The sequence below is a fragment of the Eublepharis macularius genome, chromosome 2 (genome assembly GCF_028583425.1).
Source record: "Eublepharis macularius isolate TG4126 chromosome 2, MPM_Emac_v1.0, whole genome shotgun sequence".
NCBI classification, from domain to species: Eukaryota; Metazoa; Chordata; class Lepidosauria; order Squamata; family Eublepharidae; genus Eublepharis; species Eublepharis macularius.
In genome coordinates this window covers 154,968,450-154,985,937 of record NC_072791.1, presented here as the reverse complement: position 1 = coordinate 154,985,937, position 17,488 = coordinate 154,968,450, and the positions used below count along the sequence as shown (strand labels likewise).

Sequence of the window (17,488 nt, the reverse complement as noted above, 5' to 3'; positions counted from 1 at the left end):
CTGAAGCACAGCTTGAGCAGGGACCAGGAGCAAAGCTCTCAGTGACTCCCTTCCCTTCAAATGCTATGTGTGATGTGCTGCTACAATCTGAGAGGGGTGCGATGTAAACAGATGTGGCCCTGTCCAGGTTTGGCCTGTTTTGGTGTTTCGGGAGCTGTGTTCAAAGCATTCAAATGTGCTTGCAGCACATCCTTAGAAACATTGGAAGTCTAGAGAAACAGCAAATGGTCAACACGTCTGTATGTTTGTCCTGTTAAAGCTTGGCACTTTTGCATAGTTGTGCTGCTGCTTCACTTGCCTTTAAACATATAACTATGCAGGACAGAGGACAGATATACAAAGGCGGTGACTTCCCTCTTGCCTCTTGCAGTCGGGGTTTTCTTTAGCCAGAATCCCAGGGCTTGATGTGAACATGCTGCCTTGGGCAACCAATCCCATTCTGTGCAAAATGTGTTTCCTTTTGTTTACAAGATAGCAGTCCCTGGATGGAAGTCCCTGCATGGCTACTGATCAGAGTAATCCCAGTGCGAGGCTCTTTCATGCTGTATTTTCCTGTTTCCACTGGGATTACTTCTCTCAATCCCAGTTTTGTTAAGTAAAGCTAGGGCAGGAATGAAAAATAATACTAAGCTTTGTTGTTGATATGCTGTTGGCAGTGATCATTTGCCCACACAGGCACGCAAGCAAGTTGTGATTTGTATTCACAAACATGATTCATGTCTTACCTTCTTATCCAAAGAGCAGGAGCAATACCTGCTAGTATTCCTTTACAGGGTCCAGGAAAACTCACCTCAACAAAGATGTAGATCAGTTTAGGAAAGATTATGGGGCAGTATTAAACCTAGCAGGATGGTTTAGAAAGCAATAACTATAATTTCTGCCTTTCATTTTGAAGACAATTAAAGAAATAGTTTAGTTTGAACAGGGACCTTTATAGTCATTTTGTAGCTACAAGGACTGAAGACCAGTAGATAAATTCAATTCCAAAAAGAATGACTTTAGGCAATAAAGCAAACAAAGGCATTTTATTTGAGAATCAAATTGGCTTTGAGACAGATTTCACAGTGTGAGTGATGAGTCCTCTTACCTAAACATTTAAAAAATAATACATTGGATGGCTGGTGATGGAGAAAAGACCAGGTGGGATTAGGAGAGCTATTTCCACTATAGTCTTTAAACTTTGCAGGTGATTTAGACATTAATTTGATGCTTCCTCACAATATATATATATATACTATTGCCAATAGAATTCCAAAGATAGGTGTGATTGCCAAGTATGTCTGTGCAAGATAATGCATTTATTTTTTACAGGCAAATTCAGCTTTTTAGGTGGTGGAAAAATAGAACTCTTGTGTTCATTTGTGTATGTACTTAGAACAATACATTTATTTACAAAACAATCCCACCATTGTTTATCTTTGTTCATTGCATCCTGCTTTTCCTTAAGTCACACTTGGGCCTCACTCAGTATCAACAAGCTGGTTGCCCTCCCTCACGGTTTCCTGCCTGACAGCACTAATAGCAACCTGCTCTTCCTTGAGCTGGGCATCACTTCCTCCTTTGCTCAACCAGTCCAGTTGCTTGTTGCTCACCGAACTCTGATCTTCCTGGCCAGCATTAGCCTCTGCTCCTTTGCTCATCAGACGCTGTCCTTTCTCACTGATGGAATCCTGTTTGTGATTAAGAGCCAAAACCTTTCCTCCTCTGCTCACTACTTGAATATGGTTTTTGAATGTGGTGTTGTAATAAAGTAGGTAACCATCATTGAACATGTAGAGCTTCTCATCATTGGGATTGTAATTCAGGCTCTGCACAGTAGGTCTGAGTTTCTCCATCAAGATTTTTATATTGCCTTCTCTGGCTGTGTTTGTATCATAATAGTAAAATATCTGTTCGTGTGTCGAATTCACTCTCTTGGTGGCATACAAGACTCCACAGATCATGAAAGTGTTTGTCAGCTTATTCTTTGGCTGTGTGGTGATCCAAGGCGTTCCTACTTTCAAGAGGTCAGGGTTTACCTTCCTAATAACTATGTTCCCATTGGCCATTGTAGAGCCATGAATCATCCACAAGCCCTTCTCATCCCCTGCCATGTCCATATCCTGATATTTGACATCCTTATAGGAGAACCAGTTATTAAAGGAGGCAGGGTCATGGTCATCTAAGTCCACCCTTGAGACTTGCATAGTAAATGGGTCGGCCCTGCATAGGGCTCTGCTATCATAACAGTTGTAAAAAAAGGAACCATTGTAGAAGACCACTCCACCCCCTTGGCCACAGCTCTCACATGTGTCCTTGGAATTAACATTAAGGCTATATTCTCGGATGGGAGAGTAAAGCAGCAATTTCTTGTATGAAGCATATAGACGGAAAGTCTCCAGTGTACGCTCATCTTTGTTCATTGGGAAAACCCAGTAGTGATCCTTTAATTTGTTCCCTAAGGCAAAATCTTTCCCCCAGGATCCTGTTTTGAAATCTGGACCTTTCCAGTTCAGTTTCACTAGAACGGGAGAACTGACACTTTGTAGCCCATCATGTTGACATGTACCTGTATATGAATAAGAAGGAAATTTATTTCATCAATTGTATTCTGCTTCAACTGGTTCACAGAGATGTGCATGAAGAATTACAGCTTTCATCCTGGGACATCTCTTTGAGCAGTTCCTGGGTGAAATTTCTTTGGTTCTGTTAGTCGTTTCTGTGCCATTAATACTAATCCTGAAAGCCCTTTCAAAGGAATGAAGTTATCTAGTTTCTTTTACGCTGGGAATTCATTCCCATCAGCATTTGGTTGTATATAAGTCCCATTACTGCCCTCCCCTCTGTTCCACTCCCCACCTTGCCTACAGGTCCAGATTGTCTCCTCCCTGTTTCCAGTTTTGACTTACCACCACCACCACCAATGGCTCCCTCTTACTCCCCACCTCATTCTGGCTCAATTCCTGGTCTCTTCCTTATTCTCCTCCTCCTGGCTGCCACTGCCTCCTTCTCCTATTTATTTGGCTACCTCCTGGCTGCTGCCAATTTTTATGCCACATTTGCAGTTACTATGGCAAAATGCCATCCAACCTCTACCAGCTTTCTTTTTGAGATGTCTGTGCTTTGTCTGCACCTGGCTTCCCAAAGCCACTCAATGAAGCTGCCTCCCCTGTTCCCATGGCACTGAAGACTGCAGGAAGTTCTGTCATTGTGCTTTGTTCTGTGTGTGATGGGGCATTTGCCACAAAGAGAAGTCATGGCTTCACATTCCGTCACAATCAATGGAAAAGATGCTTTGCAGAGAAGTCCTTTTTGCACTGACTTCTGCCAGCGGGGACAAGGGACTTGGATCCCTTTGGAGAAATGTTGGGCTTTGGGGGAAATAATAAGCTCATGGGTTGCTCTTCAAGCAACTCTCTTCACATTGCAAATCCCTGGGAAGGAAGGAATGGGGAAGCCCAGGGTAGTTCCTGCCTTCCGAAACAGCCCTACGCCCGGACAAGACAGGCAGACATTGCTCCTCACTTCTTTGCTGAAGAATTGCTACCTTTCAGTAGTGGAGAAAAGCAAAGCCCTCATGAGTTCCCACCAGTCTGGCCAGATCCCAGCGAGGCCCCCTCCCCCCCCCAACCCCTCTAGGCCATAGCTGGAGCTCCTTCCCAATTCCTTAACTTCTCCCCTCTTCTGCTTTCCTAGAGCTGCATAGGAGGTATGGGGTGAGGCTGGAGCCTTGGTAGAAATGGGCCTAGGGACTCTTGCCTTCCTCCAGTGCTCTTCCAAAGGCTTTGGGAGTGGAAGTGGGGGAGTGACCAGTCAGAAAGGAAAGCAGAATACAACATTCAGGGCTCCAGCATAAATCCTACATATCTTTGGTCAAAGTTCCTTCATCATCTTGGACTTCTGGCTTTTTGTTTTGTTTTGTTGCATATTGAGAGAATGTATACAGAGGGCATCAATGTTGTGCTGAAATACTGGCATAATATGGGTATAATCAGCAAGTTTTTAGTAACGTATTGAAATAATGGTATAATTTGTATCTGTACACAAAGAGCCCCATGGCGCAGAGTGGTAAGCTGCAGTACTGCAGTCCACGCTCTGCTCACAACCTGAGTTTGATCCTGGTGGAAGCCGGGTTCAGGTAGCTGGCTAATGGCTGACTCAGAGCCAAGCTACAAGTGACGCATTACAGCTTCCCTCAAGTTTTGATGGGAAATGTAGGCATCCTGGTTTTACAGCTTGGCTCTCCATTACAGCTGCAAGACTAGGATGCCTACATTTCCCATCAAAACTTGAGGGAAGCTGACAAGTGTCCAACCTGTGTCAGGCAACACTTGTAGCTTGGCTCTCAGCCTTCCATCCTTCCAAGGTCAGTAAAATGAGTACTCAGTTTCCTGGGGGTAAAGTGTAGATGACTGGGGAAGGCAATGGCAAACCACCCCATAAAAAAGTCTACCAAGAAACCGTTGTGATGCAACGTCCCCCATGGGTCAGTAATGACTTGGTGCTTGCACAGGGGGACTACCTTTACCTTTTTTTACCTTACACAAAGTTTACTATGTATCTTCTTTCTCTGCTCTATTTCTAATCCAGAAAACTAAAATTAACTTCAAATGTCACAAGCATCAGTAAAGTACAACTAGAAACCTGAGGCCAAGATAAAAACTTTCCTTTAAATAAAGGAGGGAAGGTCACGTATTTCCTAAAACGAACATGATAGAGCTGGGCCTCCCTAGCCAGAGTATGCCTTTAAAATCATGGATGATGCCCTATTTCTCCTATGTCAAGTGAACAGTTCTGAACTGTGTAAAAACAAGTCCTCCCTAGCAGAACTTGAAAGGTCTGGAGATTCCTAAAAATAGTTACCTGACACAGGCTGCATACAAACCATGTAGAGTTTTTAAGTTACATTCCAGAATATTAAATTGGGCCTAGATGTGATCAACAGTTATGATCTTTCTAATTACTGAAACAGCGATTACAACCTGCAAAGAAGGACTAATAAGGTAAAGATTGCTATCTCTCTTTTTGAGAAGAAAATCGGTAAAAGAACTGAATTAAAGTAGAAGATAAAAATTGCAAAAGGCTTAAAAAATTACTGTGAATGTTCTGGCAAAGTAATTGAGAAAAAAGAACTTTTCAGAGAAGAGTTAACGTGGAAAATAGATTATTGTTTACATACCTGTGGCTTGAAAGAGATAGCGAAGTGTGGGAAAGCTGAAAAATCGCAAGAAATGCTGAGCCGAGAAGAGCAACCGGAAGTGCGTCAGTGCAACAGACAGACTGGCTGGAAGCGGCCTTTGAAGAACCGGAAAAGGAAGAACGCCATTTTGGAGAAGGGAAAGGGCTTGACCTCAAATTGGGCGGAAATAGGACATTTTGGATAAGGGAAAGGGCATAAACTTCAAGAAAAAACCATAGAGAAAAGATGCCTGACATTTTGGATACTAGGATCGCTAATTTTTAAAAGACTTTGTTAAAATTTGATGTTTATACCAAGAAAAATAAATTAGCCACGCCACGGAGCTAAGGAAAAGAGCAGACTCGTGGGAGCGAGGCAAAGCAAGCCCCACGATGTCGAAGAAAGAATAGCAAACGGCGTTGGATAGTCTCGACAAAAAAGTCGCAGAGGGGAATAAGGAGATCAAAGATATGATGCAAGAGATTGTGAAGGACATTAAGGAGCTTAAAGAGACTTTTAAATCAGAGATGGTGGAGCTGGTTAAAAATATCGATGAGGTCAAGAAAGAATTACAATCGACACAGCAGAAAGTTAAAACAGTGGAAGATGAAACTGACAAGTTGGCTGTATCACACAAGTTAGAAACCAAGGGTTTGAAAGGAAGAATGGCCGTGGTGGAATGTAAACATATGGAAAAACAACTCAGATTTTGTGGAGTCCCGGAAGTGGAAGGGAAATCAACCCAAGAGCAGATTTCAGAAATACTAGCAGAATTTTTGAACAAAGAATTGGATGAAGTGGCAGCCTTTCTAGATGTGACATACAGAATCAACTCAAAATATGCAGCACAAAAAAATTTACTAAAAGATATAATAGTCCAATTTACAACAAAAAGAACAAGAGAAGAGATTGTGAGTAAGCAATTTCAAAACCCTCTGGAAATTGATGGGAAAAGAGTGAGAATAATGAAGGAACTGCCTAGGGGGGTTTTGTTGGAGAGGAAGAAATACAGAGAATTAGTACAAATGCTGAAAGAGTTGAACATTATATATAGATGGGAAATACCAGAAGGATTGAGCTTTGAATTTCGTGAGATTAAAAGAACACTCAGATCTGGACATGAGATGGAAATGTTCATAAAGGATTATGAAAAAGACTTACCCAAAAGATCTAAAATTTGACTATGGAGTGTAAAATCATATCTTGGAATGTAAATGGACTAAACTCACCTTCTAAACGTAAAACCACTTTCCACTGGCTATCCAAACAACATTGTAATATAATTTGTTTGCAGGAGACACATATTAGGAAACAGGATGTGAAATATTTAAAATTTGCTAAACTGGGGAAAGAATTTACAGCCGCGTCAAACCAGAAAAAAAGAGGAGTTGTTTTATATATTAAAGATGAGCTGCAACCGAAAATGATTTTAAATGATGCGGAAGCTAGATATATAGCAGTGGAAATAATTTGGAATACAAAGAAAATACTTTTGATTGGGATTTATGCACCTAATGGTGCTAAAGAGAACTTTTTTAAGGATTTACAGAACCAACTCAAATATGCTCAAATAATTTTGGCAGGTGACTTTAATGGAGTAACAAATTTGGACGATGATAAAAAACCGAAAGGTGCTCACAAAAAAAGAGGGCTTTTGCCAAAATCCTTTTTTGAAATTAAAGATCAGGAAAATTTGGAAGATGTATGGAGAAGAAGTAATCTTAAAACAAAACAATACACATTCTATTCGGCGAGACACTCGACACTATCAAGAATTGATATGATCTGGGTCTCCAAAGATTTGGCGGTATGGACTAAAGATGTGGAAGTAATGCCTAAAGTAGGCTCAAATCATAATCCAGTAATGTGGAAATTTGGGAAAGGCACCAAAAGACAAGGATGGAGGATAAATGAAGATTTGCTGCAAGTAGAAGATAATATAGTGCTACTACAAAGAGAGACCAAATTCTTTATACAATACAATTTAAATAAAGATGTTTCAACTGACAAAGTTTGGGGCACCTATAAAGCAGTGATTAGAGGAACTCTAATGGATTTAAATGCAAGAGACAAGAGGAGAAAAGAAGAGAAAAGGCAAGAAATTATGGAAAAGATAAAGGCCAAGGAGTTACAATTAAAGAAAAGACCAGGGAAGAAGAAGCTGTATCAAGAAATAAAAATTTTGCAAGAGCAGCTGATAGTTATGAATAATAAAGAATTAGAGTGGGAACTGAAAAAATTGAATCAAAAGTCATTTGAAGGTGCGAATAAACCTGGGAAATATTTAGCCTGGCAATTGTAAAAGAAAAGGGAGAAAAAAGTAATAACCAAGATTCAAGAAGATGGCAAGATGTTAACAGATCAATTGGCTATTAGCAGAGCCTTTTTTAAGTATTATGCAAACCTGTATCAAAGAAAAGAAGTAAATTTGGACACTATTGATCAATATTTGAACAAGATCAATTTACCAATATTATCAGGAAAATGGAAGGAAAAGTTGAATGCAGAAATAACGGAGATGGAAATAAAAGAGGCTATTCGGACGACTAAATTAGGGAAGGCACCAGGCCCAGACGGAATTACAGCTAGGTTTTACAAATTATTGGAAAATGAACTGGCACCTTTTTTGAAAGTGGCAATGAATGAAATTTTAAAAGGACAAAAGATACCAGAGTCTTGGAATGAGGCCAACATATCATTGATACCAAAAGAAAATCAAGATTTAAGTAATGTTAAGAATTATTGGCCTATTTCATTGTCAAATAATGATTACAAAATTTTTGCAAAAATTTTGGTGGAGAGATTAAAGGACTGGTTAGTTGAGTTCATTGCAGAAGAGCAGGCAGGGTTCCTTCCAAACAGGCAAATTAGAGACAATTTGAGAACTGTAGTGAATGCTATAGAATACTACGATAAACATTGTGAAAAAGAAGTTGGTTTCTTCTTTGTGGATGCAGAAAAAGCTTTTGATAATCTGAATTGGAATTTTATGTTTGCCACAATGGAAAGGCTGCAAATGGGAAAAGACTTTATTCAAGCAGTAAAAGCAATATACAAAGACCAATGTGCGGCAATAGTAGTAAATGATGATTTAACAAAAAAATTGGAAATAAGAAAGGGTACAAGACAGGGGTGCCCATTATCTCCACTGTTGTTCATTTTGATTTTGGAACTGCTATTGATTCAAATACAAGAAGATGATACTATAAGAGGCATAAAGATTAAAGAATTTACCTACAAGGTTAGAGCTTTTGCGGATGATGTGATGGTTATAGTGGAAGATCCAATACAAAACATGCCGCAGTTGCTTGATAAGATAAAAGAGTTCGGAGATCTGGCTGGATTTTATGTTAATAAGAAGAAATCAAAGATATTATGCAAGAATATGACTAAACAAAAGCAACAAGAATTAATGGAACTTATTGATTGCGAAGTAACACACAAAGTTAAATACCTTAGAAATGAGCTAACTGTGAAAAATATTGACTTATTCAAGAATAACTATGAAAAGCTATGGCAACAGATTGATAGAGACTTGATTAAATGGAATAAATTAAATCTGTCATGGCTGGGAAGAATAGCGGCAGTTAAGATGAATGTGTTACCATGGATTATGTTCCTATTACAAACAATTCCAATTATTAGAGACACTAAACAATTTGAAAAATGGCAGAGGAAGATCTCTGACTTTGTGTGGGCAGGCAAGAAACCTCAAGTAAAAATGAAAGTCCTGTGTGATGCTAAAGAAAGAGGTGGACTGCAGTTGCCGAATATTAGACTATATCATGAAGCAATATGTTTAGTTTGACTAAAAGAATGGATGTCACTGAAAGACCGCAAACTCTTAACATTGGAAGGTTATAAGAAGTTGTTTGGATGGCATGCCTACTTATGGCAGGATAAAATAAAAGCTGATTCTATGTTTTTGCACCATTAATCAGAAGGAGCCTCTTCACGATCTGGAAAAAATATAAAAAATATCTGGGTGAAGGTATCCCCTCTTGGGTGGTACCGTTTGAAGTGATCGATCCGAGAGCTATTTATAATGAAGAACAATGTCTACCATATAAAGAGATACTGATTATGGAACAAAAAATGATAAGAATCAAAATGGAGGAAGAGTTATCTCCCTGTTATGGATGGTTCCAATATAGACAGATTAGAGATCTTTACAACTCGGATTGTTCAAAAGGAGGAATCAAATGGAAAAACTCAGAGTTGGAAGAGACTATACTACAAGAAAGTAAAAAGAAGATATCAAAAATTTATAAAATACTTTTGAAGTGGTATACAGAGGATGAGACGGTCAAAGTACAGATGGTGAAGTGAGCAATTAATTGTCACAAAGAAATAACAATGGAGTCATGGGAATATTTATGGAAAACTACATTGAAGATTTCAACTTGTACCAGTATTAAAGAGAATGTCTATAAGATGATTTATAGATGGTATTTAACACCTAAGAAAATTGCGCTTGGAAATGCAAATATGTCAGATAAATGCTGGAAATGTAAAAAGCATGAAGGATCATTATATCATATGTGGTGGATGTGTGAAGTAGCTAGACAGTACTGGGGAGATATTTTAGAAGTAATAAATGAGATTTTGCAGACCCAAATAAAGAAGAACCCAGAACTATTGCTACTGAATTTAAGTATGGAAGATGTCCCTATGCAATACAGAACATTACTATTTTACATGACGATGGCAGCAAGACTTTTATACGCGCAGAAATGGAAGGTGCAAGAAATACCAACTATTGAAGACTGGATGTATAAATTGCTGTACATGGCGGAAATGGATAAAATGACAAGAAAGTTGAGAGATCAGAATTTAGCAGAATTTTTTACTGATTGGGGAAGATTGAAAACATATCTAGAAAAGAAGTGGGACGTGAAAGGAGAATTATGGCAATTTGAAAATTATTAGAATGGGTTTTTTTTATTGGAAGAGACAGAATCTTTACCATATGAAGTGAAGTATTAGCTAATTGTGAGCCTAAATTTAAGTGGACTTGGAGTTAATAGATATTGGTAAAATTAATAAAGTAGATATTTTATTTAATTGTTAGCTTAAATTTAAATATATTTGAAGTTAACAGATAGTAATAGATAATAGATTTTAAGTTAATAATAATAGATTCAAAGCTAACGGATAGGGCTTAGTTTAATAAAGCAGAATGTAAATATGATATAATGAGTTACAGAAAAAGGGGATAGATTAGGAATAGATTAAGATATAGGGTTGGAAAGCTGTTGGAAGTCCTGAAAAAGGAGGGGAGGGAAAGGGTGGGGGGAAATGATATTGAGATGATATTTGAAAGTTGTATGTATTAATATTCTCACCTAATAAAAATTCTTTAAAAAAAACCAGTTATGATCTTTCATCCTATTGGCTTGTTAAGAGGCAAGCTGCTTTATTCTGCAACATGGAACATATTACTGAATACTTTAGTCCGACAAATTTAGAAGGAGCAAAACCATGGTTAATGATTGTCAGATTCCATCTCTTCATATAAGTGTAGTCTTCAGAACTGAGAACGCTTATTTGACTACACTTCCACATTTACAAATCTACATATTCTCATTTCTAGTTATCAGTAATAAGATTCTAGTAATACTCACCAAAAACAGTCTTGTCTGCCACTGTTGCTGGGACCAGGGCAATTGCTTCCTCACATTCTAAGAGTTTTTTCCTGAGTGTATCGACCTCACGTTGTGCAGTGATTATGTTGTTTTTGTCACGTTCTTCCATCGAAATTATTACAGCAGCTATACCATTGATCTGAAATATGATACAGTATGTGTGGTTCCTACTCCCCTGAGATAATACACGCATGAAACAGAACTATTCATGAGAAATACAGAATTAGAACTAGAAACTGGGAAAGGAATTCCAGTCAGAGTTCCAAAAGAGGCAAATTCATTACCAGCGATACCGATCCTTTGAGATGCAGCATACTACCCCATTTTCCTCAAGGAAACAAAGTGAAAGAGGGAGCATGCTGAAATTAGTCATGAAGGTCTATGCCTGAGCCCTGAGCTGACACTAAGATGTATTAAGGCATACAGTACACCATTCTGAATGACATTTAATTAACAAGAGTTAGTAATTAGGAGGAACTGATAACATGGGTAAAATAACCCTCAACCTGAGCAATGTGCTGCATTGCTGGAGTGTTCATAGTAGAAGTTGACTCTCATTTTGGATCAAATGGGAGGCAATGGCAAGCATGTTGGAGAGGAATGGATATTTAGAAACTGAAGGTCAAGCTACATGTTACACTGACAGATCTGTAATTGATCTTTTGACATTGTAAATAAATGTAGCTTCACGGAAGGAGGGTGCCAATCTGATCAGGGTTGTGGGGTGAAATGGGAGTACTTAACCTTTTTCTTCCCCGCCAATTTCTTGATCTAAATCTTGCCCTCTCCTGCCTGCAGTTGGAGAGTCCTGCCAGGGTCTTATTTTGTTTTTCACCAAGAACAAGTATGGCAATAGTCAATCTTTTTTTAAAAAAGAAACATTCCTTGTCAGACTTATGGTACAATCCTAAGCAGAGTTACTCCAGTCTAACCCTTTGACTTCAATGGGCTTAGACTGGAATAACTCTTCTTAGGACTGCACTATTAGTGTATGAAAGCAAAGCCAATGTAGTGAGCTTTAATAGAGGGAAACTTCCTTATCTTTCCATCACAAGCATATCTCTCATAATATTCCATCTCTAGTGGTGTCTATCTCTGGTATTTCAGAGGAAGAATCTGATGTTAACCTTAGAAGTGACTGTGATCAGCCTTTTTTGACTACAGAATGCTGTTTCTGATAATATTCATACTTCATATATTTAACTGCCTCCGTTTTTAAAATAGATGGAGGGGCAATTGTTCACATGGTTTTCGCTTAGCCTGGATAGAGCTCTCAAACACTGATATTCCAAATTCTTAGCAGTTACCTCATCTATCAATTTGTTGATCATTTCTTTATTTTTCACAGAAGTTGTGTTCTGGCTTATATTTTTGGCCGTAGACACCAGTGTATAAACGTCCTTTATGAGCTTATCAAATTTCAGGTCCATATGAGCACCATAATCTTTTGCATACTTTGCACGTTTGTCCAGATCTGTCAGGTTTGCTCTCCCATCATTTACCACCCAATGGAAGGTATAAAGCTGGAATCCAAACAGACAAAGGCAGGTTACATTAGCAAGAGAGTTCCTGTTGCTTCTTTCTTGCTTGTAGTATTGATATTTCAAACAGACTTGTGATTTTTCTATGATTGCCAAAAAGGGAACCAAAACAAAAGTAAACAGGAACCAGAAAACTATGGCACACTGATATGTTCACTTGGACTACACTAGATCCAGATCCATAATTTAGCTTCATTGCTGCTGTGATTTACTACTACAACTATTTCTACTACTGAGATTTAGTAAGTTTAGTTAGTCTTAAAGGTACTATTGGACTCTTTACTATAAAGATCTATGTGTATCTTTCAGATTTTCCCTTTCCTAGCAGCATTCCTTCCAGTGAGTCTTGTTTTCAAAGCCTGCTTTCAAAGAATTGGAGTTCTACAAGGGCTTTTAGTTCATCATCTCCATTGCTTTTATTGGTGCATGAAGCTGAAGTAATTAAATGCCCATCATGGTGTTCTCAGCATTCCAGATATAGTCTCAGCAGATCTCCTTATCTTTGTTTTCTTCCATTAGGTGCCAAATTAGTTGCCAAAAACTCAGTCTCTGTAGTGAAATCAGTTTCATCTTAAGTTTGTTCCCCTGCATCCCGAGTTACTGTATGGTCATCTAATGGCAAGTAATTTTCAGTGAAGTGTGCATAGCCCTACAGTTTCACTGCACACTGTTCCAGTGACTGTGGAAGAAGCTGAAAGAAATTTCAGCAAGCGAGCACTCATCAAAAACCGCAGGTGTTCTGCAATGGGTCAAGAACTGTTAAGCCATCTAGTCATTTTGTCTATTGAATATTAATTTGCAAGAGAAATTGGCTTGAGGGGAGGGGTCTAATTCATTATTTTGCAATGATAAAGGCAAGAAAAAGAAAATTTTAACGTTAATTGGTCTTATCTTTGCAGCCACATTGGGCTATTAGAATTTTTTTGAAAGACATTGACAGGATAGTCCCTTTTCAGTGACAAAAGCTGACAAAATAATTAGCAAATATGTAGGACTCTTAGGCAGGTTGCTATTATTAAACAAAAGTTGAAAGTGTGGGCATTTTAAAATATTTTAGAATATCTAACAGTAATTTTATAACTAAACCCAATTTTTTTTCCTCATGAAATTATATGTATGGGTTGAAATGGGATTGTGGTACTGGTGTGTATGAGGGGGAAGAGCACCTCCCTGCAGAGGTGGGAGAATTTCTACCCATAAAATGGGATTTTCTTGTCTCTCCTTCCCATGGTAGCTCCTGCTGAGCAACATTTGGGGAGATATTTTGGGATGCAGCAGGAAAATGGGGAAGTGAGAAAGCCATGCTTTATGGGTGGAAATCTTTCCACCCATGGAACAGCTCCAGTGGAGCCAAAGCATAGAAATAGCATAAAACCCAGTGAAGGCATAAAAATTGTCTAAAACAACAGCCTGAATGATCTTCATAAAATAATCCTCAGACTAGGGCCCTTTTAAGGGCCCCTTTTGCCTCCCAGTCTGCTTCTGGGAGGCATATTCAAATCCTCTCCCCCCAAATCCCCCCTCCGAGCCAAGTCCCTCCTGGTGGTGGTGAGAAGCTGGTGGCAGCAGCAACATCTCATAGGGCAACTCAGCAGTGATGTCTCCCCAAGGCAGCTGCCTCCATTGCTCTGTGGCTATGAGATTGCTCCTGCTTGTCCTCAGCTGAGGGTATTACAATACACCAAACTTTGATCAAGAATAGATGCAGACGGATCAGGCACTCTTCCCCAAGGCTCAGCATGAAAATTATTCATGGCTCTACAGAGCCTTATAGGAGCCCCCTGCTGTGCAGAGACCTCTGCATAAGGAAGGGACATGTCACATGTTATATAGTTTTTGAAGATTAATTAAATAAAGGATTGTCATAGTTGTTATATAATTGTTATAACTTCCATATTTAGTGTTGTGATTGAATTTAAAGCTACTACAAGAGCAGTATATGGTATACACTTCACAAGCATTATATGTGTTCTGAAAACAATGGGAGAGTGGGGGGGAAATGATTAATAACAAGGTTTATGAGAGAGAATTAAATATTAGTACCCTCTTTCATTCTTCATCCCCTGCAGCATTACATATGCATAGACTCTTCACAAACCAATTCCTAGAATTCTGTGGTCAAATTTGTGTTCTGAGAATTTCTGACACACGCACACACAGCTAGCCACTGTATCTGTGCTCATCAATATTACCAACACTGGATGGCTGCAAGTTGGTTTTCTGCAGAACTTTCATCAGATTTTTGTGGCCAAGTCTTTATGGTAGAAGTTAAAATAGGAATGTGTACATAGGGCTGTGTCAGGAGACTCGGTGAAGGAGGTACATAGTCAGTTCCTTTGATGACGGAAAGGAGATTCCTCTGTGCCCTGCAGTAGCCCTTGGGAACCAGCATGGTTATCGTTAATTCAATTATATTTCTCTGATAGCTATCACAATCTGTATGTTGAAATATCCATAACTATGGGATGATAAGCATGTGGTGATGACAGGCATCATGGCAGGAGCTGCCCCTTACCTTGGTCAGTATATTCTGTAAATGATCAGTCAGGTTGTAGTAGTCACCCTCCAATTGTTCCACTTTACGTACGGGGAAGGAAACATGTGACAGCTGCACACTACAAATGCACTGTCCACTTGCATCTTTCACTCCTACTACTTTCTGGATGTGGCCACCATGGACTATGACCTGGTAAGGTAGATAGAAAATTGAAAGTATGACTAGGGGGAAACTGTGAGTCATTCTTGTCCTCCCTGCAAACTTATACTAAGGTTAACATAGAGATACCTTTGATGTGCCTATACCAGGAAGTTATATTTACATAGTGCTAGAATCAGTCTGACTATTTGATTTTTCTTGAGTCTTCTTGACTCAACATCTTCAGTCTCATCCTACTCAAGGGGTAAATAGTGGAGCATTCATGTATCCTCCCAAGGCTGGCTGACCTTCTCTATTAAATGATTAAAAATGCCTTGTTTCTCATTTTAATTTGCTTAGTTTCAGCTTCAAATACTGTAGTTGGCTTTCAGGAATTCCCAAAGCATTCACAACCTGTGAACTCCTCTCTGAGATTGCTCGCTCCCAAACTGATCCTTTCTACGACCCATGAAAGTTCCAAGAAATAGCTTGGCACTTATTTTAGTGGAAGAACAAGTCATAGTGGGAGTAACCAGTTCAACAAATGAAGAGAGCATAGGAAAACAAGCTCCTATTTGCTGGCAGAAGAATATATGGCAGACTGTGCTAGAACGTTGAAGGCTTGAATGACAGAATCTTAAAACCCCAATCCCACATGAGTACAAATACATGATGGGACTGGACATTTGTTTATTATGACTTTACAGGAGTGTTGAAAAGCACTCTACATGGAGCTCTCCTTGAAAATGAATTGGAAGCTTTATTCATGGTAGCCTGTTCATTTCCCTGCCTTTCCTTTAAAATTTCATGCAGTCCCATCATAGCTGACTCTATAGTTTTAGCTGTTCCTCTTGGGAATATTTCTGTCATGCTTGTAAAGTTCCAGCTTCTACCATCCCATGCTAGCTGCAACTTTGGCTTCTGCCTTTTAGATTATTAATACTGGACTAGGAGCTGCCTAATGCTTCTTAGCTTTGGGAAGTGTATAAATTCCTTCTGGATCCTTTCAGTTATTAAACCAAAGAACATGCTAGACTAACATAAAGCTACCTTTTCAGTCCCCAGATAAGCCTTGTAGACTGATATCTTCCCAAATTTCAGTTTAATATCTACTTGTAGCAGCTAGATGCAGTATTCCCTTGATATCATCCCCCTGTGTATACAAGTACAGTTTCTATATCTCATTATTTCATTGTTAATCCATATATATGCCACCTGTGTGCAACACCGAAGCAGACATCTCCTGAACAAGAACTATGTGTGTTTGAATCTTTGTCATTTGATGAAAACTAACAGGTGATTCACCTCACCCTTTATAATCCAATTAGTGTCCATCCCAGTGGTGCCAGAAGCTCACCCCCTTCTGGAATAAGATACTTACAAAGGAAGCCACAAAGAGCAGTTGCAGCAAAAGTGTCTTCATAGTCACTAGAGTATGTGATGTTTGCACTGTAGCTTGCCCGAGCTTTATAGTGGGAAAGCTGATGGGAGAAAGAGCAGTATGATCCAGATTAGAATTTTGCCAGGGTGGAATCGGACAAAATGTTATTATCTTTCATCTCACTTATACTCATATGTACTTTCTTCCATAAGTGATTAGGATTGATCAGATAAAGAACAAAAGCTTGTAGCTCTGTGGGATGTAGCTGACCACTTCATACACTGAATCTCTCATACTTTCTTAAACTTGGGGGGGGGGGAGTTCAAAGAACAAATAGTGTTTTATTTATAAACTGACACACTTGACTTGAGATAAGAAACAGCGAAGAGGCAGTTTTGTCTCACTGACTTCTATATGCTGATGCTAAATATATTATCTCTTCCAAGTTCAAGCAGAATGTGTTTGGGCTTCTTCCCACATTAAAACGGGGCCAGTCAGTCCTTTCTCCTGGCTGGCATCCCTTAATATTAATTCTTCTCTGTTCAGCATCACCCTGAACTCAGAAAAATCCCACATGCAAAGAAAAGTGGGATCAATAATCACAGTTTAAGCATCATTGGAAGCAATTCCCAAATGAACTGGGAGAAGGATTGTCAGAGGCACAAGGAAGATGAAATGTCAGCCAGCATTGTGTAGTGGTTTGAGTACTGGACTAGAATCTGGGAGAGCCAGGTCTGAATCACTCTTGCTGGGTGACCTTGGGCCAGTCACACGCTTTCAGCCTAACTTGCCTCACAGGATTATTGTGAGGATAAAATGGAGGAGATGGGAATTATGTGAGCTGCTTTGGGTCCCTATTGGAGAGAAAGGAAGGCTAGCAATGAAGTAAAAATGTAAAAAAAAATGGATATGTGAACATCCCCTTATTTCAGGATTCATAACAGGAAAGAACTCCTCATCTTATTTTCAACTGAACATCTAAAGTGGACACTATATCACACACTAGAAAGGACTGAAAGCGCATTATCTTTCCAAGGCAATTACCTAATTTATCAAATATCAAACAGAACACATCCCTTGTTCACCTGCTGGTGTAAAGTAGCTACATAGAAAAGCTGAAAAATCAAT

At 39.1% G+C, this 17,488-nt stretch overlaps 1 protein-coding gene across 1 annotated transcript; it reads right to left on the bottom strand.

The window, feature by feature from the left end:
• Nucleotides 1-1,460: 1,460 nt before the first annotated feature.
• Nucleotides 1,461-15,084, bottom strand: LOC129323553 (olfactomedin-like). The gene is made up of 4 exons (XM_054970088.1): nucleotides 14,860-15,084; nucleotides 12,111-12,326; nucleotides 10,783-10,942; nucleotides 1,461-2,548 (listed from the first exon to the last, which is right to left on the bottom strand). Exons 1-4 carry the CDS (start codon nucleotides 15,082-15,084, stop codon nucleotides 1,461-1,463), a joined length of 1,689 nt encoding a protein of 562 aa, XP_054826063.1.
• Nucleotides 15,085-17,488: the final 2,404 nt, after the last annotated feature.